This window comes from Trematomus bernacchii, unplaced genomic scaffold (genome assembly GCF_902827165.1).
Source record: "Trematomus bernacchii unplaced genomic scaffold, fTreBer1.1, whole genome shotgun sequence".
Lineage (NCBI taxonomy): Eukaryota > Metazoa > Chordata > Actinopteri > Perciformes > Nototheniidae > Trematomus > Trematomus bernacchii.
This window is the reverse complement of record NW_022987564.1, coordinates 9325943-9348559: the sequence shown is the minus strand read 5'-3', so window position 1 is coordinate 9348559 and position 22617 is coordinate 9325943. Positions and strand designations below refer to the sequence as shown.

General features: G+C 43.8%; 1 protein-coding gene across 1 annotated transcript in view; it reads left to right on the top strand.

Annotated features, from left to right (window-relative positions):
* Positions 1-454: 454 nt before the first annotated feature.
* Positions 455-22617, top strand: part of jarid2b (jumonji, AT rich interactive domain 2b) — a 98608-nt gene continuing 76445 nt past the window's right edge. Inside the window, 1 exon segment of the mRNA XM_034124804.1 lies at positions 455-999. Coding sequence (XP_033980695.1) covers positions 955-999 — 45 coding nt within the window. The 5' untranslated portion in view covers positions 455-954.

Here is a 22617-nt window from a genome sequence, read left to right as displayed (position 1 = left end):
AAAAGGACTGTAACACACATGCAAAACTACCACATACCACCAACCACCAATTCAGTATATCAAAAACATGTGGTTGCTTGTCATGAAATCATGTACATAGACACATGTTCTAGATAGAAATATTAAGATCACATAATTTTAAAAACAACCAGCATAGGGTAGCCTACGTATAACTTACTTGTGACCACCCAGGTCTTCTTGAAATGTCACAGAAAGCCTCAAGACTAAAAGTACACGAGTTGAAATGCACCATTTATTGTAAGTTTGCCACAAACTGTCAGTTGCAATTACCACCAACAAAGTATACGTCGATAAAAGAATGGTACAGGAATATGTGGTAGTGTTCAGTGTTTAGGGTTGTCTCTACGGGAGTTTGAAGTTGCCGCTGAATGGTGCAGGATGTGATAGGCTGAGAGGCGGAGGCTGGGGAAGAAAGGAGCTGCTCGCAGTCAGTAGAGCCGTGCCGCTGGAGAGCTCTGTCGTCGACCGCAGGCTCCAGCTAAATAACGACGTGACACCTAACGTTTTCTTTTTAATTTTTAATTTATTAATTTCTCGTCGTTTCGTCACCTCGAACAAGATGTAACTCGTCGGCATCACCTCAAGTATATTCATGCATTTGAAAAGAGCCGGGAGTGAGTGCGCCGAGACGAGAAGCCGAGCTGTTTTGGCGAATGGAACTTATTGTTATGCATTTGTTTTGACTATGTTATCCCCAAGTGAGTTTGGGTCCAGTCCGTCTCTGTCCGTCGTCGATCCTTAAATTGTGGGATTTATAACCGAATAGTTTAAGGGGAAACGCCGAAGGAGGATTCTGCAAAGCCAGCAAGCTTTTTCCTACAGAGCCGGGGATTTAAATCGTCATTTGCTGGTGCTCCGGGAGAGGCGAGAGTCAAAGAAAGAAATTCATGTGGCCATTCTCTCTATAGCCTAACATTTTTTTGGGATTGCATAATGAGCAAGGAAAGACCCAAGAGAAATATCATTCAAAAGAAATATGTAAGTAAAACACACACACCTTTGCTGAATTTGCTCACAAATGCAATTGCTCTATTCAAGTTTGCCTTGCTTGTCTCGATGAAAATGCATAAACTTTCATCACGGACTGAAGGTTACCACCAGGCAGCTTGTGTACTATTTGGGTCAAATGTCCTTTTAAAGGTAACGGCTGTAAGTTACCTCAATGCTTTTTATTTAAAGAGACAGCAATGTTTATTCAGTGTCTGTGTTGCAGCGTTTCTTCGACATCAGACATGTTTTAGGCTATTTTAACATCGGGTGCTTTGGGGGGGATTGCTTCGCTCATTTTGACTCGTTTTGACGCTTGGTGGGGGGATGCATGGAGGGTCTTGGTAACGCGATAAAGCTACAAAGGGCAGGAAATTAAAAGACTTGGCAAACTGTTTTCGGAAAATGCTTTTGTTCGCGCCCCATTTCTTCCTATTCACAGCCGTGAAGACGAGCCTGTCGGCCATGGCTCAGCTATTTCGGCTTCCATTTCGTCCCATGCTGAGCATTGTATCTCCGCTTCAAACTAAGCCTTCACCCTAACAATACACTTTAAAAAACCGTTCGCATGTTGAAACGTGAAGAGGTTTTGTTGAAGGTAGCATTGTGAAAGCCGGTGTTGTGTTTTTGCTGTAGGGCTGGCAAACCGACATGTTTTGCGGACTGTTGTGGCTCTTTAATTCTCTCCATAAAGAGTGAGGTAGAGCAGCAGCAGGAGGAGGAGGAAAGAGGGTCATGCAATTCAGCATATTCGTTCAATTTCCAGCACTTGAACCGGTGTGGGGACACTCTTGGGGTTGTTGTTATATGGGGGTATTTGCCATTAGTCATCCTATAAATGACAAGTCCACGGGGTCTCAGTAATATTGCCGGTCTCCGTGTGACCTCTGTGAACGAACATATAGCAGCAGCCCGTAGAGGAATAACTCAATTTTTGCAACGCTACGGGGGATTAGCTTACATGCGTTAAGGTCTCGTCCTCAGCCACCGAAATCACATGAAACTACACATTACATGGCCGACGTGGTTTATCACAATGTTTCTGAGTCTTTCAAAGAGGCTGTGTTCAGTCGCATTGCAGGGGCTCATGTATGAAGCGATACCAAGAAGCAACCATTTTCTTTCTGCAAGTAACACTGGTGAATTTATGGGGAAGGGGCTGCAGAATAAAACACTTAAGGCTATACTTGATTTAAATTGTAGTTATTTTGGTCTGGTGAACGCCTTTTTATCCTCCTTCCTGAATGAAACAAAGAGTTTTAATCTTGCAAAGTGTGAATGGCTCAGCATATCACTCGAATGAGTTACTCATTCGAATCTCATGCAGACTTTCCGGGCCTCTGTGTCTGAGCTTTTAAAGTTTGTTTGTACCTCTTTGTGGATTGTTTCTGTGCATTTTCGTCAGGCCAGCGTATAGGTATATTGTTGCGTTTAATTGCACTAGTCATATCATATCTGTTAACGCTGTGAAGCTGAAGTCAGCAGAGCCAACATCCCCCCCCCCCACCCAAACAACACGTGGAGTGTATTTAAAATGTGTTTCCTCCGACAGACAGATTGTTGGCGATTTTAATTTCTAACCGGAACAGTTAAACAACTGTATTTAGTACTGAAGGAAATACTGCAAAAAGGCCAAACTGAGCAACAGGTTTGTAGGAGCAAGCGTCCAATTGGACTACAGAGGTTTGTGTCCATGCATTCTTGGATCTTAATTTAACTGGGGATTTTTCTGTTCCTCTAAACAAGTACAAGGAATGTAATCCATTCCTTTTGTAATCAATTAGAGCATAGTCTGACTATTTTGCTAAACTATTGTCAGTATAGAGAACGTGAATGTGACTCATCCCAAAGAAGGCAGACAGAAAAAGTCAATCTGCCATGGAACATTTCAACCCATGTTTCTAATGGACACAAGTTATATGATTAACATCCCATCCTTTGTCAGTCAGAATATTTAGCCCTTACAGGGATTTTTTTCCCCCTTCGATTAACAAAGTAGTTTCAGTTACAGTAACTTACTTTTTATTTTCCATTTGTGAAAAAAGTGAGTATGGCAAATGTAAGATTTAACTTGTTTTTTTGTGAATTTGTTTTAAGAAACAGGATGTGCTACAGAAATGATGACTAACTGGAACAAATGACCCCACTTAAAATTGAGCCAGACTGATGGCCAACTGTGTCACACTCAGATTGTATTTGATTTGTTCTATTCATAAGGAAATGGTTTGTCTGTGTGCTCGACTTCAGGATGCATGTTTCTGTCCGTGTGTGCGTGCATGTGTGTCACATCTGTCATGGGTTTTCGGCAGCTGCAGTTGATGCACAAAGGCTGGCCCACACCAAATAAGGCTTACAAATGTGCATTTTCTACAACAACCTGGAGGGGTCCAGATCCTCAAGCCTTCCTCCAGGCTTTGAGACAGGACTCCTGGCCCCTACTGATCCCCTTCTCCCCCCTCTCATACCCCCCTTAATTAGCGTAAGACAATTATACATGCTTGGCTTAACCATTTCCCCTGAAACATGAGTGTGAGTTGTTACCGCTCTGCCCCCACCCTCTGTACCTAACAAACACCCACTAGCTGCGAATGATATTAAAATTCATCAGTCATAAAATGATTGAAAAGGGGGGATAGGGCCTTAATAAAAGCAAACAAGGCAATACCCATTTCCTTTGGAATTTATAGCCGCCAAGGTGAATGCAACCAACAAGATAAAAGCTAAATTGCCGTGTCAGTTTTCTTTCTCCATGGATGCTTAGTCATCAATGTCAGACAGGGTGACACTGCAGACCAGTTCACATTCTCTTGTATCTCCCCATTTTAAAATGACTTAAATGGTGCAATTTATAGGTTTATTTTTGTTATATGCAGGTGCCTTTCAAACCAGTGGCTGTAGGAAGGTGCTGTGTAATGTCTCAGGGAATAGGCGCTAATGTGCAGCACTGTTGTTCTATCTAACGAAACATGACACACACAGTGCGTGTGTGTGTGCTTGTGAATGCGTTTAAGCGAAAATAGCAGGAGAGCACGGCAGAGTGTAGCTCAGTGCAGCCTGGGCCATTTTGTGCAGAGTCGGCTTTTCCTGTAGGCCCCAGCTGGGGCTAGGCCTCAGATTCAAAGGTTGTGTGTGTGTGTGAGTGCGTGTTTGTGTGCACGCATGGTGTGTGTGGGACAAGCACAGCTGCTGCAGGGGCCTTTACAAATGTAAAGAGGCTGTCAGTGTTTGTTTCATCAGGCGCACAACTGATGAGGGCCAAGTTGGAAATCCATTGCGCTGTGAGTGTGTGCGTTGAGCGTGCACAAAAAGAGGAAACAAAAATAGAGAGTGGGGAGTGCAAAGGCACAGACTCTCCCCCTCCTCTCCTCTCTTTATCTCGCTCTCTCTCTGGCTGCTCTCTCGTTCTTGGGCTGTCCAAATGAAATGTGGGCCTCATGTCGGACCATGAAGAGAGGGTCACAGGGTTGTTTTTTCACCGTGCCTGAGCCTCAATGTGCTTCATTTAACCTTATGTTTCAATGCAAATTCTTCTTTCATAAGCTCCCTTCTCCTCATGTGTGCAACATGGCAGGGTTCACTTTGCAACCTCCCCGTCACTATAGCTACCAAGGCATACCAAAGTGTACTGTGGCTAAAGCAACGTTTTACTGCCTGTTTATTTAACTACATTTACTATGGTTACGTTCTACGTGGCACCTGTGAAAGGCACTACTGCAAAAGATAAAAGTGCTTTCCATATATGCTTAAATGTTTTGTCAGTCTGATGTTCTATGAATTTTTACCCATGCAGAAAACACTGTATCAGCCTGCCATAAAAGTAACTTGCAGCATAATTAAATTGCTGTTTATGATTGCCAACATTTTACCCACAATACAAAATAACTGAAGCAGGAGACTGTGTGTTACTCGCCCTGTTCAGAGAAAGCATAAAGCATACCTCCCATAAGTAAACATTTTTCTCCTTTTTCTCTTGGTGACAATTAATTTTCTACTGGACTAAAACCTGTCCGGTAGTTAAACAAGGCCAGGCCTCGGTTCACATGTCACCCTTCAACAGTTTTGTGTCAGAGGAAACCGTCCTTCCCACGCTGCGGGCCCAGCCTCATCCCTTTTGCCTCATCACTCCTCTTGCAGGGATCGCCGACTCAACAAGCGATGCCAGAAAATATTTCTGGAAGTGAAGTTGGCGAGCCCAGCCTAGTTCATTTCACCATTATTTATTTATGTATTTAATAAGTTTGTGCTGAAATGAGGAGGTGGAAGCCCTTTTTTCCTCTTAGATAAATTCTGCTTTGCCAACAGAGTTAACTGCATCATTACAGGCTCTCTGAGCTGCCGGCTTCAATTTGGACTGCCGATGGATATTCAGCCGCCAAATGCATCACCGCTCGGCTCTTTTCTCTCACACACTCCCTTTTTTACTCTTTACTAAATCTTTCTTTTCTTTTGTGTCAGTTTTCTACATCATTATGTCACACACACACACGGCCCAAACTGCTCTTATGCAATATGACCTTTTTCTCTTATCAGCTGTTGGCATTGAGCACAATCTCCGGCTCTTGGCTGGCACAAGCACACACTCACGCACACAGGCAAAGGTCTTCAGGTGTTCACCTGCAGTCAGTAGGTGATAGGAACTGGTTTCTCTTTTAAAGCCAACCTTAACAGCAAAATGTCTAGTGATGTCTGCAACGTAGGATATTTGCAGAAGTAAATACATAAAACTGGGCGTGACTTTCTTTGTTATACGATATGTGTGTTTCTGTTGAGAGCAGTGTGCACGTAGGTCTATGGAGGTGTGTTTTACTGCATATGCTTCAGTAGTTGGACACACGGCACGGTTGGACTTGGTGCAGTTGTGGACAGCCAATGTAAGAGGGGGCCCTGTGTGTATGTGTGTGTGTGTCACGTACACCACGTGCGTTCCCTCCGTGCGCGTCTTCATTCTGCCGAGTGATTTATATCCTCCTGCTCCTGTGGGTTTGGATGGAGATGGGGAGGAGGGGGGGGGTGAGACAGCTGGTCAGGCCCTGAGAGGTTGTGTGTGTGTGTGTGTGTGTGTGTATATGTGAACACACATGCTCACTCATGCAATTGTGTGTGTGTGTGAGTGAGTGGTTGCCACAGCTTATCTATTCAGGATCCCTACGAAGCTGAATCAACACTTTAGCTTTGTCTTTGGTTCGGCCTTGCAGGGTTTGTAGTGTCCATGAAGGACATTCGGCAATAGTAGAGTGAAAAGAAAACAATTGACTGGGTTGTTTTTATTTACTGTAGCTTCTTCCAAGCATTATTTATTATATATTCTCCTTTGAGAAAAATACACAATAATCATACAACACTTCATGTGCCTTTTGCTTTTAGTTGAAATTTCAGCTTAGCCGCTGTCCTCCCTTTAAGCTCTGTAAAGCTGAACGAGGAGACATGAGGTTGTTTTTCATCCATTTTTTTGTATCACCAAGCTAATGTAGCTTAGTCTGGCATTAGCTTTTAATGACCATTATGTTCATCTGTCAGACAACCTTATGACCAATCCCAGCTCACCCTCTTCCCACTCATCTCTGCTACATCAGTTTAATAAACACTCCTTATATTTTCATCCTGTGGTCAATCCCATCTGATCCCCTATTGTGACACCATCGTCTTTACACATCCAGTGAATTAAGCCTCGAGGGATGAAGCAACAGAGCAGAGGCTCAGTCAGTATCGATCCTCCATTATTCCCTCTCTTTCTGCCCGGAATACCAGTTTCACTGTGGAACATATACCAGTAAGACTCTGAAGGCAACATCATAAACTGTCTTTGCTGTGATAATAAGATTAGTTTATCCTGAAGCTTATGGCGTTAGTATATTCTTATAAAACATTTCTGTACAGATAGCTGGTTGTACAGTCATCAGATTTCAGTCCGGTAATCCTATTCAGATTTACTATTCGTATATAACTGTTCATGGTATGGTCTCATGAGCTATCTACCAAGTGCAGTAATCTATGAATCACTTTCTTTATGATGGAGCAGTTCCTTTTTCTCTGCCAACAAGCCACTGGCCACTCAGGTCCTCTTTGGCGCCGTGCTGCCTTGGCTGCTAAATTGCTCTCGTGTAATCTCTCATGAGGGTATTTCCCTGTGATAACTTTTTTTTTTTTCACATTTGACTATTATTATACCTCTTTTTCCCGACGGTCATTTATGGCTCTCCAACATGCTTGGCTAGTTGTGGAATGCTGACCTCCCTTCTGTGTAAGAGCTCTCCAGTGCAACCCTTTTCACCAAGCATTTAGCCCCTTGCTAGGGAGGCCTTAATTCAGGATGGCACTTCCCTCCCTCCCTCCCTCCCACCTCCATTCCCCAACCAGGGGAGTAATGAGCCAGTGGAGCAAAGTGGCTGGGTGACCACTGTTGCTGCCTAATCTGTACTTCAGCCCATGCTGAAATATTTGAAAAATAAAGCAGATGTTGTAAAGGTGGCATGGTGTAAAGACACAAATATATATTTATTCAAGGCACACGAGTGGTTATGTATGATGTGTTTTGGACTGAGGAAAATGAGTGGTTACAGAAAAGCTGTTAACTGCATCTGGCCCTCACTCACCAATGCCAGCTGCCAAAACTGTAATTGTAGGATGGACAGGAGTATTTTTTAATGCTGAAACACAGTTTGAGTCTGTTTATCCTATTTACTGCTGAGTTATGCTGGTTACCGTTTCAGCTCAGCCTATATGAGGTGAGATGAAGGAAGGTATGAGAAGGTGTATCGATGGTGGGTGTTTCAGGGCTCTAAGAGGCCGAATAAACGTTTTATTTGATTCGTAGGTCAATAGATACACATTCTGTTTGCGTCCAACCTATAACCCGTTCCTCCAACCTCCATGAGAAACGCATTACTTCCCCCCCCTTTCTTGTCTTGTAATAGAATACTGAGTGGATTTTTTCCCCCGCTGTTCCACTCTATCTCTCACCTCCTCCCTCTCAACTCGTTCGCTCTATTACTCAGCGCAGCTACAAAGCGAGGACAGAGGCGTTGGGAGTTTTCTGTGGGATAGCGCTGGAGTGAGGACGGAAGAAGCGGGGGTATTTTTTCCTCGCCGAGCTGCGAAATTACCTCGCACAGAAGAGGAGAATCTGCCGCACGATCGAGAGGATCTGTTGTCTTTGCACTCGAGTTTGAATTTGACTGAGTCTGTGTTTGCATGTGACAATCATTTACCTGAAAGATCCGACTGCTTCTCGACATGATTTGGTTGTTTTGAAGCTCTCCTGCTTCGGTTTCTCACTCACACGGCATCTCACATTCTTCCCTCCGTTTTGTTTTGATTTTGTCTGCCAAAGGAAACTTTTGATTCCTCTCTCCAGTTTGGTCAGCTGTGTGAATTAACCCCCTGCAAAACCAACTTTGCCAGACAAACAAACCCGAACATACTAACATGCAAGCACATAGTCAGACCCCCTGGGGGTGTGATTCTGGACTTTAATCTTGTGGTTTCTGTATTGCCTGTGCACAAAAAAATATGTAAAGAGCGATCTGACACATTTGTATTAAATGTGTATTCATTCTAATCTCTTGATGTGAAATACTTTAAGGGTGTCCTCGGGTTGTTCCTATATCTATAAATAAAATGCTGTATAAAAGCAGAATTAATTTACAAGAGTCAGTTCAGGAATATTGATTTATTTTCTTCTTTTTTTTGCCTATTGATTTTCTTTTGTTAGCAATAGGTGCTTTTTAAAGTTTCTCCACAGAGAGTCAAAGGTATTGTTCCCCCTGTTTTTAACCTCTGCTCAGTAGGTGAGGGCTTTTATAATTCTCCTGTCTGCATGATTTCCTCCAGGCCTCACAGCAGGGAGCTAGAGTGCATGGTACACTGAGGGAAGGGCGCCAGAGTCTGGGCTGAATGTCTGGCCGGCCTCCCCTGGCCCTGGATCAAACACCACAAGGCCTGGAGGGGGGAGAGAGAGAGCGAGAGAGAGAGAGGGCGAGAGAGAGAAGGCCAGCCCTGGAAATCACAACCTGTGATCGTCAAGGAGAACAAATCCAAGAGGATAGAAATAATCAAATTAGGCACTATCTCAAGTGGAATATTCACAGTGACAGCAAGGCCTGTCTCGCAATCTCTGGTGAAGAAATGCTCCGTACAAAACGCAGCTCTTGGAAAAGCACATGGAAATCATGAGAGCTTACACAAACCTTCGCTGCTTTTAGATACGATTGTTTGAGGAAAGGAAATGAGGTAACCACTGGTTGACTCCAAGCATCACTGCCGTAGATGTTCGCTCACTTTCACATGTTTTGAAATTAGTAATGCAGGTGTTTGTAAGCCAACTAGCAGGAAGTTACCATGGTGACTAGAGAGTATACCCCCCCCCTCAGCTGCTTTACTCATCTCTTTGCCTCTGTGTGTGTGGCATGAGTGATTGGGGGGATTTATACCTCCCACCCCCAGGTTTCTATAGAAACTGACATGCTGACAAGGTTTCTGAGCAAGTCAAACATCTCTTCCTTTTTGTTTCATGGCTAGCTCATGAGGGCGTGGAAGTAAATGAAGAGTAACGTTATATTGTTGTTGGAGCATCTGGTTCCTGGCTGCATGCTGGGGAAGTTACTCGATCTGTCTTGCAATCATGTGAGTCAGAGAAATAAGGTGCAAAAAAGTGAAACTGAGACAAAGTAGTTGAGAAGGGACATTTTTTGACAAAAACGTTCAAATGCCCTGTTTTTTCTGTTGCCTCTTAGACGAGAAATAAAACCAACACTTTTTGCCAAAGTTCCTCTACTGGTGTTTTGGTTTTCTTGTATTTCCCAACATTTGTAATGTCTATTCCGTAAATTGCAGTAGTCATAAGAAACCATAGTTCTCGCAATTTATGATGATGGCCCATTTCCTGACAGTAGGTTGTTCAACCATTATCCACACTGTCATTTCCACTTTGAACACCACCCCCACCAATAATGGAATTTCATATTACTCATATCGTTCATTCGTATATGAGATTTGTTTTTAAGTTTTGGATTCAGCACAGATATGACAAAAGAAGTGAACAATAGCAGGAGGTTTATATCTACTTATGCCAGTGTAGTGTGTTGGCATTATGTTTTCATGTTTGTAATGCACACAAATCTGAAGTTTCACATCATTTTTACATCAGAAGTCAAGTAACAAGTAATATTAAGCTGTGCAGTTTCATTGGAACTAGAGCTTTGAAGTTTATTGTAATGTGTGGTATATTATTTAAAGAAACTTTGACACCGTGTCTTAGTGTGAGACATTCACTATCTTACTCAATCTATTTGGTTAGTCATACCCACAACATCATTAATGGATTTATTTGAAAGGCAGACAGATATAAGGTCATTCATTTCGTAGATGACTCTGAGAGACAGCTGACTGACTCAAAAACAAACCCACAACAGATAAATGAAGGTGCACCAACAAAATACCTACTCCACCCATGCAGTTGTGTTTGAGCTGCCTGGTTGACATTTTTGAGCTACCTCTTTCTTCTTTGATCGTCATAAATTAATTAATTTCCCTCTGTATTCGGACCCCCTTTGAGATCTACCAATGATAGTCTGAACTACACATGTGGGTGCCTCTCTCTCTCTCTCTCTCTCCTGTGGGTTTCTAGCTACATTGACGCAGTCTAATCGCCCCCCATGCATCACCTTCATTCTTCATCCCCACTGTACCAACGCCATTATTCACCTCTTTCTCACATTCTTGCTTTCCACTCCACCTCCATCTACCCTGCCTGCTCCATTGCTTTTGCACACAATCTTTCCTTTACCTTGTCTCAGTATCTCTCATCTTCTCTATGTATTCTGTCAGTCTCATTCCGCCCTTTCCCTGGCCCCTTAGGCCTCGGAGACTTTGCCTTTGTGTGCGATAGTGGAGTGAGTGCAGCGAGGGGTGGGGTGAGGTACGAGGGTTTTGTCCCAAGCTGTGAGGTGAAAATAATTTCTTAATTGCCTCTTGTCTTTTTTTTGTGCCAGCGGTTGTGCCAGGGAATGGACTCTTGGGCCCGCACTACAACTCCCCAAGCAAAGGAACTCCCTTGCCTAAGCCCTGGCTTTGTTTCATAACGTTCTCTGGCTACACTGTAATCTGCAGTCATACAGCAACACACACACACACACACACACACACAGACACACAAGCAGAGGCTTTAAAAGGCTTAAGATGTTGGACACAGCAGAATACAGAGAAAATAAGCTTTGGATGTAGCACTATGAGGTCTAGGTGAGTTGTAAATGAGCAGTTGTGCTGCATTGTAAATTGAGTGTACTTCAGTGAAGCACAGGATGTGTTTGATGTTGGTTTCAATGTTGCCTGGGATCCTGAGTAACATTTGTGAACAGGTCGAGGTGCTTTTGTTCTGTGTTTTTTAATTACACACATTTTACATTAAAAGTTCTGTATTCTTGCCTAACTTCTGCAGGCCTATTTTCTGTGAGTGTGAGTCTTTTTATTCATGGCTTCATTTTTTTTTCTGTGCAATCTAGTTTTATCTGGTTATAAATCTAGTTTTAAGCGTGAGGAATGTGGTTGTGCAAAGCTAGTTCGAAATATAGATGTATCTCTGGCCAAAGCTTGTGGAAATTGAACCTGATAAGAGACATCTTTCCTTAATCCAGTAGATCTTCTGCCTGTCTCTTATCATTTTCATACCAGAGATGAGAATATGAAGTTAAGGTGCGCTCAGCATGTTGGACCCATATGTGTGGATTTTACGTCACTGAATCATTTTTGGCTGCTGAGGTTCATAGACTTGCTTTACCCTATGCTGTGAAGCCGGTTTGGATGATATGCTTTGACTATGTGGACGGGCCTAACCTGCGTGACTGTGACGGTCTGAAAGGGGGTACTTGTGAGACCGTGGTCCGGCCCCGTTCCTGTCAACTGTCAGTGGAGGTCTGTGGTGGCTTCCATTAACCACCACACTAACTGGTAATCTTATCTCCCTGACAACCTGCATTAGGCTCAGCCTGCTGTGGGTTAACCCTTCACAGGCCACAGTGCAGGCGTAGTTTTTCTATCGTCCCCAGTGGTGCAACACTGTATGTTGAGAGGAAGTGTTGTCGTTTTGGGTTTGAACTTTGCCTCGTCGAAAAGGCCCAAACAGGGTTTGAGCGACGGGTTTATATGCTGCAGAGAATCAGCCTGTCATATTTTCTTAGACAGAGAAGAAGCTTATCTCTTTCGTGCCTCCTCCCTCTGTCAACCCATAAAGAGGATGTATGAATTTTGGAGCAGGCTAGTTGCTAGTTGCATAGCCCCCTGAGGATGTCCATAAAATCTGTCTCCCACTCGCCCTCCCTCAGCCTGTCTCGCTCCCACACCCCTTTAATTTTCTTCGGCCGCAATATCCTACCCCGGCCCTGATTGTTGTTTTCTAAAAGCTGGAGCGATGTTTGTTGTAACATAATCATTTAGTCTCCCTCCCGTGGCTCTGGCAAGCTGCGCGCTGAAATCTATCCACTGCTCATTTTTATGGGGAGCGAATTTGCTGCAGCTACTGCGACGACTGCTGGCTCACCTTTTTGACGCTGTATTTACTAGAGTAGATGGATATCTCGCCTGCAAAAGATTTGAGGGATGACACATGTTATATACACATTTAATATACCCCAGAGGTCACGCTTGTGAATTTGATTAGCGTGGTTGAAATATGACGGTTATGATATCGAGCGACTTCGCCTATATTGAATTTTTAATCTCAGTGTCGACAACATGCCATTTCTCCTGATCGGTGTGGTTGGAACTGGAGCAGGAGAATTGTTTGGTGCCTCATTGCATTGAATTAGTGTAGTAAAACGTAGCACATCTTTTTGAGGTTAACACAGAACCCTCATAGTGGTGTCATTACGGGAAAATACAAGATGTTAAGGGACATTACAGCGGCTTTTATTCACTCGGGTCAGACTTATTGACCCTGAATGAATATCAGTTCCGCCTCATGACATACCAGCTCCAGTGAAACTAGTCGCCAAGGTGGTATCATGGGAAATAAAGATGATTTTTGTACTCGACATCACCGCCATTCTCTTCGAGTTGTGCCTCAGTTTTTTTTGTCTTAGTCATGTTCCTGTGAATTGAAGCATGACACTGAGATTATCTGTCAAACACTCACACACAACTCTTAATCTTTCATTCACTTTTTATTGTTATTTCTTCTGTAGCACACGCTAAATCCCATTGATTACTCCCTTCACTTGTGTCACAGGCGGGGGCACCGTATGGGGGGGGGGGGGGGAACCCTGATCGATTCAGGGGTCCCGGAGCTCTGTAACATGACGGGGATTAGATATTTATTGTTTCAGGCTTGGTCTGAGCTGTTGACATGAGGCCCACAATTCCTAGTGGTTGCACGATCATAGGGATGTGCTTCAACGTCTGCTGCTTTAAGGAGGAATATCATTTTTTTAATTGAAGACTTTTGTGAAGATGTGCACATTTCAAATGATTCTACTTCTTCTATATTCCTACTTCTCTACTTAGCAATGGTTGGAGCTTTCTAAGTCGCAGATCCAAGCTAGTTGGGTTTCATCGTTCTCTCTCCTCGTTAGTGGAAGCTTGCGATAAAAAAAGTATCTATTTTTTTTCGCCACTGCGAGAACACCAAATTATCTTGCGGCGAATTGGATAAGTTCCTTGTAAATGCTTCTAGTGCTCAACTGCCAGTTTGCATATGATTTCCATAAACGAGGGTGTTGATGTATGAATAACTTGTCAAAGGGATTGATTTATGAAGGCAGCTGTCACTCACTGGCGCAGTCTATTCTGAGCGTGCCCAACCTGACCCACCAGCGGCTGCCTGAGTGGCTGATTGAACGATTGATATAAAATGCAAGGTTATCAAGTTATTATATCGGCTTTGTTTTTTTTTATAACTCATCTAACTCCAACTTTTTTCAGGCGTGGCCTGTTTATATTGAAGAGGGAAAGACTTCACTTACAGGGAAAATGTTCTGCATGACAAGGAAACAAATGAATATCTATTGACAGGCCTTTTCCCTTCCATTTCTCTTTGTCCCTCATTTCCTTCTCCCTCTTCTTTTGTATCTTTCTAGCTGGTAGGTGTTATCAATGCTGCTATTGTCAGGGCTGAAAGAGCAGGGGGGGCTCATGAGACCCCCTGACAATGAGCACATGCTTCGACCCTCTGTGGGCTTCCTGCGTTGTGTGTGTGTGTGTGTGTGGTGGTGGGATATCTGTGATAAGGCCTTTGTGTGTCTGGGAAGCACCTCTCTTCCCCTCCTCATATTCACCTTTTAGGCTGCAGGTGTTATGGCATAAATGGTTACCATCAACTAGCTTTAAATTCGCGACCGGGCAAACGGCTTTCCAAAAAAACAAAACACAGCTGCGCGGTAATGTTGCATTGATTTAACCAAAGACTTCATATCAATGTCTTTCTGGAAACCACCTTGAACTCTGAATTGAACTAATGCAAAGGGTCTTCGCAAATATATATCCTTATTTTAGAAGCTCTGCACGTAGGCGGCATTTCTCGTGTCTATTGAAGTCTTCCCTCAGGAGAAATAAAGAGTTACGAGTGTCCAGTGGGTTCCTTTCATGCAGACAGATGTGAATAGAAGAACTTTTGTGCCAGAGTTGGTAAAAGGCTGCCATTCACTTGGTCTATATTAATAGACTATAATCCAGCAGCTGCTGATCTTGAATGAATGACAGTTTACTAAAGGCTCTACTATGTGTTGAAACACCATTTACAATGCAAGAAATCAAGTTCAGTCTTTTAAATGTCAGTTATAACCTCCAAACAACATGTGGCCCTGACAGAGGCCACGACGAGGTTGTTAAAGCTTGAAGCGCTTTGTCCTTGATATCATTCCATAGATAGAGTGTTAGCCATCTTTTAGATTTCAACAAACTTTTTTTATTTTTAAAAGGCATTGCTCAAAGACAGAAGCAGAGAAAGGAAGTCAAGGTCGTTTTAGGTCAGAAGCAGTCTAAATGGATATGTGAAGAGCTTCTGCAGCTGCGATGGAAAAAGGATCTTCGCTGTCATGAGAGGATCATGGGACAGAATTAAAGATGTGATGGTAGTCAAAAATGCCTTCTCACATTCATACTGAAAAGAAGAATGAATGTCAGAACTGGCCTGTGTCATAACACTTTCTGCTTTTTAATTTGACTGTCATTCTATTATTCTCACGCACACAAACAAACGGACAAGATGGCTGCTGGGAGCTGTAGCTGGCTGTTAACACCTTTAGTCTTCAGAAGTGGGCCTCTTTTTGTTGCCGTCTTCACACCACAGGAAAGATGGTGGGGTGCGGTGGAGGGGGCTGTGATGTTAGGGGCCCCCTCTTGATCCTAAACATTCACATCATGCGACCAACAGTCTTTATTGCGGAGTTTATGTTGAGTGCGAGTGTGCCCAGTGTTTGCTTCTGAATGACGGTAAAGAAGTAGGTCAGCGAAAAGACCCCGCTCAACCCGAGCTGAGCGGATTGTGTGCGTGCGAGAGCATATGCATTTGTGTGTGTGTGTGTGTGTGGGCATGTGTAGTGCAGTGTGTAATTTGCTTCCTTCCGCAAAGAACCGGGCTGACCTCCCCCGGCTTCCCCAGCATCGGGGAAGTGTGTGTGTGACGGCTGAAGCCCCGGCACAGCTCTGTTCAGTGTCGCTGCGAGCAACAGAGTCAGCAGTCATATGCAGACTGACAGCCGACTGAGCAAAAACAAAAAGGGGGGGGATGGGGCACTGGACAGGAGGAGAGAACTATTTTTGAGACTCAGCAAGTGTGCACGGAAGATTCAGAGAAAGACAGAATGGCTTTGGCACGAGGGGAAGGAAGAGCTCAACGCTACAGACGGTGAAAATGGACGAGTGAATTCTTTCCGACTCATGCTCACTCACTCATTTCACAGCACACTGCTGTTGTTAGGGGATGGCTGAGCGGCTCCACCCCTTACCCCCCCTACGAGCCAATCCACTGTTATATTCCTGCCCATCCTGCCACCTGATTGGTGGGCTGTCTGAGCCAGTGAAATGAAATGGGATTGATGGGTAATCTGGGACCGGAGCTGGGGGAAGAGGGGCAGGGTAAGGAGGGAAGGAGTATGGTAAAACGGACTCATAGGATAATATAGCAGGTTGAATCCATTGTATGCAGGATTTAGTATCCATGTTCATTTCTCAGATTGTTTTCATTCTTTAAAATCCCAAACAGCTAAATGATTGTCGTTTCTAAATGATATCTTTAAAGATAGCTGCAGTTAATGTGACGTTTGGCATGGGACACTAACCACTCGATGGTACGCGCAGTAGTGCGCGCACAACATGAAAACACGACCTCTGTGACCTGGATGATGCCTCCCTGGGGTCGCTGGGGTTGAGGGTTGACTGCCTCTCCTCAAAAATGCTACCCTCTTAATATGGGCAGGGACATTCATTTTAATTAGACATTTACATGAAAATATCATCTTGCAAAACACGGACTTGCTGTAAGAATTGGTGAGAAATATAAGTATATAGAGGAAACTGATTAACATAGTGGAAAAGCAAGCACTGTCTGCCCCCCTGGGTATTGTCATGGCTCTGAATGGCTAATGGGAAGTGAAACCAGATCTGGAGATTGCTCCTAAATGGCTGCTGAGCTATGTCCTTGGTTGTACACTATACAAGAGCTGCATATTGTTGAACTTTGTTTGTACATTTAGCAGAGAACAAAATGTATGCAAGCAAACACACTGTTTGTGTTGATATACTGCAGATGTAAGAATGAGAAAAAGCGGCTTTCTCAACCTGGAATACTTTCTTTAGATACTGACTCGTGTTGAGATCTGTCTGTGAAGATGCGTTGGTTGATTGAACGTACACTCAGTAAAGCTACATGTGAACAACATGCTGCTAAATGTTTGCACACTGAGCATATGGAGTATTTCCCTGAGGGATTCGGTTCATGTTAAGGGCCTTCCTCCATTTTCTTTCTTTAGAGTGTTCCATGACCACGAGCAACCTTTACTCCCTCTGTCTCTTTAAGATACGTTAAGTTTCCAAATGAATATAGATGAGCGGAGAGATCAGCACGTGTTTAAATCAATGGGCTGCCAAATGCAATAAAAACTGCTGCTCGCTACCAGTCGCGTCAATAAAACATTGATTCTGAAATGCAGGCGTTTTGCCGAGGCTCTTAACTCCCACTTCCTTTAAGCGACTTTAGCTCAGGGAAACTTTAAATGTATGTGAGCTGTATTTGTTATTGCTAACGTTCGTGGAATAAAGTGACTTGGACAGCAAGTTGATTTTGCAAGTATAGCTGGATTGTCAGAAACCCCAAAACCATTGCTGTAGGTTGTCTCTATCAGAAATAACATTAAAATATGTTAAACTTCAAGGGTAAATGTATAGAAAATGCGAAAAAACAGTGTTCCTTACGTCTCATGTTTTCCATCCCTGTCACTACTGTTCATAGAAATCTCTCATCTGTATAATACTCTGCCTACTCCTTCTGTGAAAAACAAATACAAGTACCAGAAATCCCCGAGTCTAAGGTGACTTGGAACAGATCAGAGAAGCTGTGCATCATCTTAGTCTTGCTCGTCTTGTTTTTATTCTGAAATGACTTGCTTTGCCACAAACCACAAACTTTCGCACCCTGCCGAGGAGAAAGTGTGTGGTGTGTCTGAGTGCAGTCCCATAAGAGCCAGCACCAACTCCCCATTTTGAGCCAAAACCTGAAGGAATGAAAAAGGGTGAGTCAATGGTCCAGCAACTCTGAATAAGCCCGGAGGATAAAGAGGCCCCAAGTTAATTATTCAAACCAGCGGGAGAGATGCCTGGCACGCAAACATGCACAGGGTTTCCCCAGGGATTGTGCAAGGGCCTCCTGTGGTTTGGTCATGCAAAGCACTTTAAATGGTACTGTAGGAAATTGAGGTAAAATATAATTCCTTTGAAAACCAATGGACGTAGGTGTATTATCTTCGAAGACAAGACGTTTACATTTGCTTTCTAAATGTGGGTTTTCTTAAGGTTAAGATGAACTGAAAAGCTAATGTAACTTGAGCTTCTGTTTGGCTTTTTATTTACAGATAATAACTCTTAGTCATCATCTTCACACTTTTCCCCCCGCACTGACAGGAAAACAACCTGATTTCAGACGAGTTTCATTATGACACAACTGGCAAGAAAAAGTCTCCATCACCAACAAACATCAAGAGTTGAGAAGGGGGAAAGTCTTAATTACATCACCACTGGTTTTCCAAAAAGGAGTCACATCCACAACCCTTTTAACATTTGGTCCACTCAGCGCTCCTCAGCCCCATAACCAGTAAATTAGCTTCACGCAATGTGACTTTAACTGTACAGTGCTGTACATGGTCACACTGTTTTATAGCAGCAGTAAGTTATAGCGGTAGTTGGTAACAGAACCTGACATTTGCCCCAGTATGCTGCTGCTGTCTTTGATCCCACTTACCCGTGCTTAACAAAAGAGAAATGGCACCATGCTGCGTCTATATAGCAAGCCACATCATTAAGTCTTGCGGATGGTAATTTCAGCGAACTCGTGTTTGTGTACGCAAAGACAAAGTGAGTGACAGCGTGCGTAGGTGTGTGCGAGCCGGGGAGAAGCATTTGTTTGAGACTAAGGGCCGTATTTCCTCTCATTGTATAGGCCTTTCAACGACTTTGGAGCTTTTCACTTTACCGGGAAAGTGGCAGATGTGACCTAGGTGGTAAATGGAGGTGTGGGAACAAGACGGAGTGCAGTTAGTACACACGCAAATGCACTCACACATACTCCTCCATTGTGATGAGTAAAGCTGAGATGATGCAAAGCCACACACTCACACATCCTCCTCCAATGTGTTGAGCTGTACTGATAATATGAAGCACAGCTCAGAGTCACACCAGAGAGGCTGGCGAGTGTGTGTGTAGGCACCTATGCGATAAACACACCACAAGACTATAACATCTTAGTTTGACTTTGTTTGTTCAACGAGAAGATATTGTTATATGTTGCAAATTAGACTAAACCCATAACCCTAAGTGTATCCCAGTTCCACAAAACATACTAGTTGGTTTGAGTATGTAGTGTATTCACAGCAAAAGTGATTAAATTGATTGTATTCAAAAACAATGTGTACAAACTCTCTCTTTGGTGGATGTGTCTCAAAATGTAATGCACACTGCAAATGAAGAAAGTCAGCCACATCTGGAGGAAATCAAAACTGATAATGGAGTGACATAAAAGAAGCTCCGGAAATAGGATACAAAATCATCGAATTAATGGCAAGGTCCGTTCATTTTCCTTGACTTCAAACTGCCAAACAGCTTGATAGTTTATAGTGTAAGTTTAGTGTGGATTTGAGACCCAGCTTTTGTCCCTTCGGTCATGAGAGTGTATCTGCATCTGCTAGCCGAGCACCACGTGTGGGTGTCTGGCTGGCTCACAATGGCCTCAGTGTACCGGCCTCTCTCCCCACTGAGTCCTCACTGTACTGGTGCTCACACAGAGAATTCCTGGATCTTTCTGACAGGATACCATTCTCCCCCACACTCCGAAGCTTTAGTGGGAAAGGAAAAACCTGAACATTGAGTGATAATAAACTGGGGGGGAACCCCTGACAGTCGTCAAAATTCCTGAGTCTCCCACTTGGTGGTTGTATGGCGAGAAAACACAAGTCTCCTGCGATTCACATCATTCTGCAGAAACGCAGGGGGATTGATTGTGTGGGAAAACAATCTTGGGAAGTGGACAAGATCCAAGGGAGCTTTTCATGTTGTGCATGTGGTTTGCGTGGCTATCGGAAAAGGCTAGAGTCGAATCGGTTCCCTCGCAACAATTACAAAGGGGCGGAGGGAGAAAAAGGACCTTTAACTTTGTGTGGAGTGATTTTTGCCTGGTGGTTTGAGTTGCTGAGTGACGTAGCTTGGCAAGGAGAGAAGGGAGTGAGAGAGGGAGGCATGGCAGAATAAGTGGTGGGCAAAGGGAGAGAGAACGGAGGAGGTGAGCGAGAGAGGGAGCAGGTGTGAGGGAAGGGGAGAGAGAGAGAGAGAAGGAACAGATGTAGACAGGGAAAGGGAATATAAGAGGAGGGGAGGGAGAGAAGAAAGAGATCAATGGCTGCTCTCTAAATAACGGATGTTTGGGGCGGCAGCTCCCTGCCCTGCCTTCCGCTGTGTGCAGACACTGGCAGTTAACCTGTCTCCAGTGCACAGGAACAACTCTGCGGGCTCATACACGCGCACACACACACGGCTTCCCCTGTACTATTTCTGCTTCTTCTCCCAGTTGGACTGGTTAGAGATAGTGTAAGCCCCAGACCTCCAGACTGCCCCTGTGGTCAATAAATCCCCAGAGCCTCCTGGGAAATGTGGTTTCCGAGGGCCAGAGTCACAGTACCCCTCACCCCCAATGTAGAGGGCGTGTAGAGTTCATACACAGCCGCTGCAATATAACACCGAGCTCAGTGAAACAATGCCTATGCCAATGTGTGATAAACTTTATAGGTAATTTTGCAATACTCCCTTTTTCTCTTGTGAAATCATCTCCTTTTTCTTCCTCTTCACCGTCAGGTATCTAAGGTCAAACCAAATGCTTGGCCTCAGAAAAATCCCAGGAATGTCAGCGCCGACTCCACCGCTTAAACATACACGCACACACCTAAAGCCACGTCATTGTCGCCACAACACATTTATCTCCTATTGATTTAGTTTTCCTCCCACTCCCTATGTCAATGTGAAATGAAAGGGACACTATAGATTAAGATTGATTTATTTTCCTCGAGACAAATGTGAACATTTTTCATCAGTGCCGCACTATGATTGATTGCTTTCAGTGACCCTTTGTCTCGGGCAAAAAAAGAGAAGCGAGCGTGCACGCACCGGCCATATGGGTGTTAAGCTTTAAGGGCAGGATAAATGCATCGCAAATCATTTTTTGAACTCGCTCCTCCTGCTCGGCCGAGATAAGGATACACATGCCTGAACACACACGGTCACACATTTGATTGTCTTTACGTGCTCTTGGCTCCTTCCGCGGGTGAAATGTATGAACAACAATCTGAAGTTGAGGCCAATGCAAAGTGACATTTGAGTGGAAGATCCATACAAGTCATCGTCTGAAGCCCTGAATGTGCTCTAGCCTGCTGTAATGTGCTCCTTGGCACTTTTCCAACATCTGTGGGTGTTTTGGTGAAGCCGGAGAAAAGGAGTCATGATTAAAACAAGGAGGTATGAAAGACTGAGCCACGAGTTTCCTCCCTTTTTGATAAGAAGACGACAATCATAAGGTGGTGCAGGGGTTAGGCAAGAGAAAGTAAGAAAGAACATTTGAATTGCACCTCCACATGATCTCATAGAGGGCAGGCAAATCAGAAATAGAATTACCAGCATATGGAGAACCGCAGTGACGCGAATCATAAATCGAATCGGAAGATTTATCATCGATAGATTTATGATTAGAAAATTATAAGAGATGGGTAGACATGTGGAGATTATCCGACTGAACAAAACGTGATCCGTCTCTTAAATGTGTCAACAACAGACCTTATTTCCAGCTAGTTTCCAAAATCCTATGGAGAAATTGCATTGCATTTTTGTCGAAGGAACCGGAAGAAGTTTACTTCTGGGTTTTAGGACGCGTCACTGCGGTTCTCTATTGTCACTAGTGTGGTTTTTGCTTTTGTCAAATTGCTGAACCAACAGTCATTTTTGAAAATCTGGCAGCAACATCGTGCATGACCAATGGAAGTTTATTTTAGTCAGCTGTATTTGTCAGAGCTGGATTATTACATGGTCAAACAGCTACAAATATCACAACATTTTCCGCCCAGCACACACATGGCGCTTTTCTATTCCAGCCTCTTTTTGCTGATTCCAGCTTACCATGCCTTCCTGCTGCACGTGCACGTTTCCTCATGAGAAACAGCTTCTGGCTTTCATTAGATAATGCCGCTGAGATGAAAGAGTGATCCAGGGGGTTCTGACTCAGCCCTGCATTCACCTTCACCATTCCTCCTCCTCCGTCTCTCCCTCCCCCGGCCTTGCATCATCATCAGTCATCTCTGTGGTATTTCTGTCTAGAACGAGAGTGGGTCACTGCACCATGTCACTGACACACATTTGAGTCAGCTAAATGATTTCCTGCATGTGGGAAGCTTCTCCTGTGGCGTGATGAAGACCTCGGGCTTTGTTGTTTGTTGTGGTGGCGTCATTTTCCTAAGACAAACACGAGGAAACCCCTGGAGGTATTTCCCAGACACTAGGCACGGATTGATGATGGAATGGTAACTGCTTTGATGTGGCCGGACAGAAAGTTAAGAGAGAGAAACACAAAACTCTGGCTAAAACCTTTTTTTGTTCTGTTGTCATTGTTATTAACTCTGTCATTGAGATTTGACCCATTCTCTTGAGTTTGCCAGCTCAAGACAGACACTAATTACGGCTGTATAAATTGGGTAATTGGGTTGGTAGAACGGATAGAAAGGATAGAAAAAGATTTTTGGTGATTTGAATCAGATTGTAATGGCTTGGTCTATGGCAAATATCCAAATCTGCTTTGTTGCGTTGCTTGCTTCTGTCTCTTGTAGCTTGTCCGAGTACCAGCAACACTTTGTCTCAGACTTGAGGACAGATATG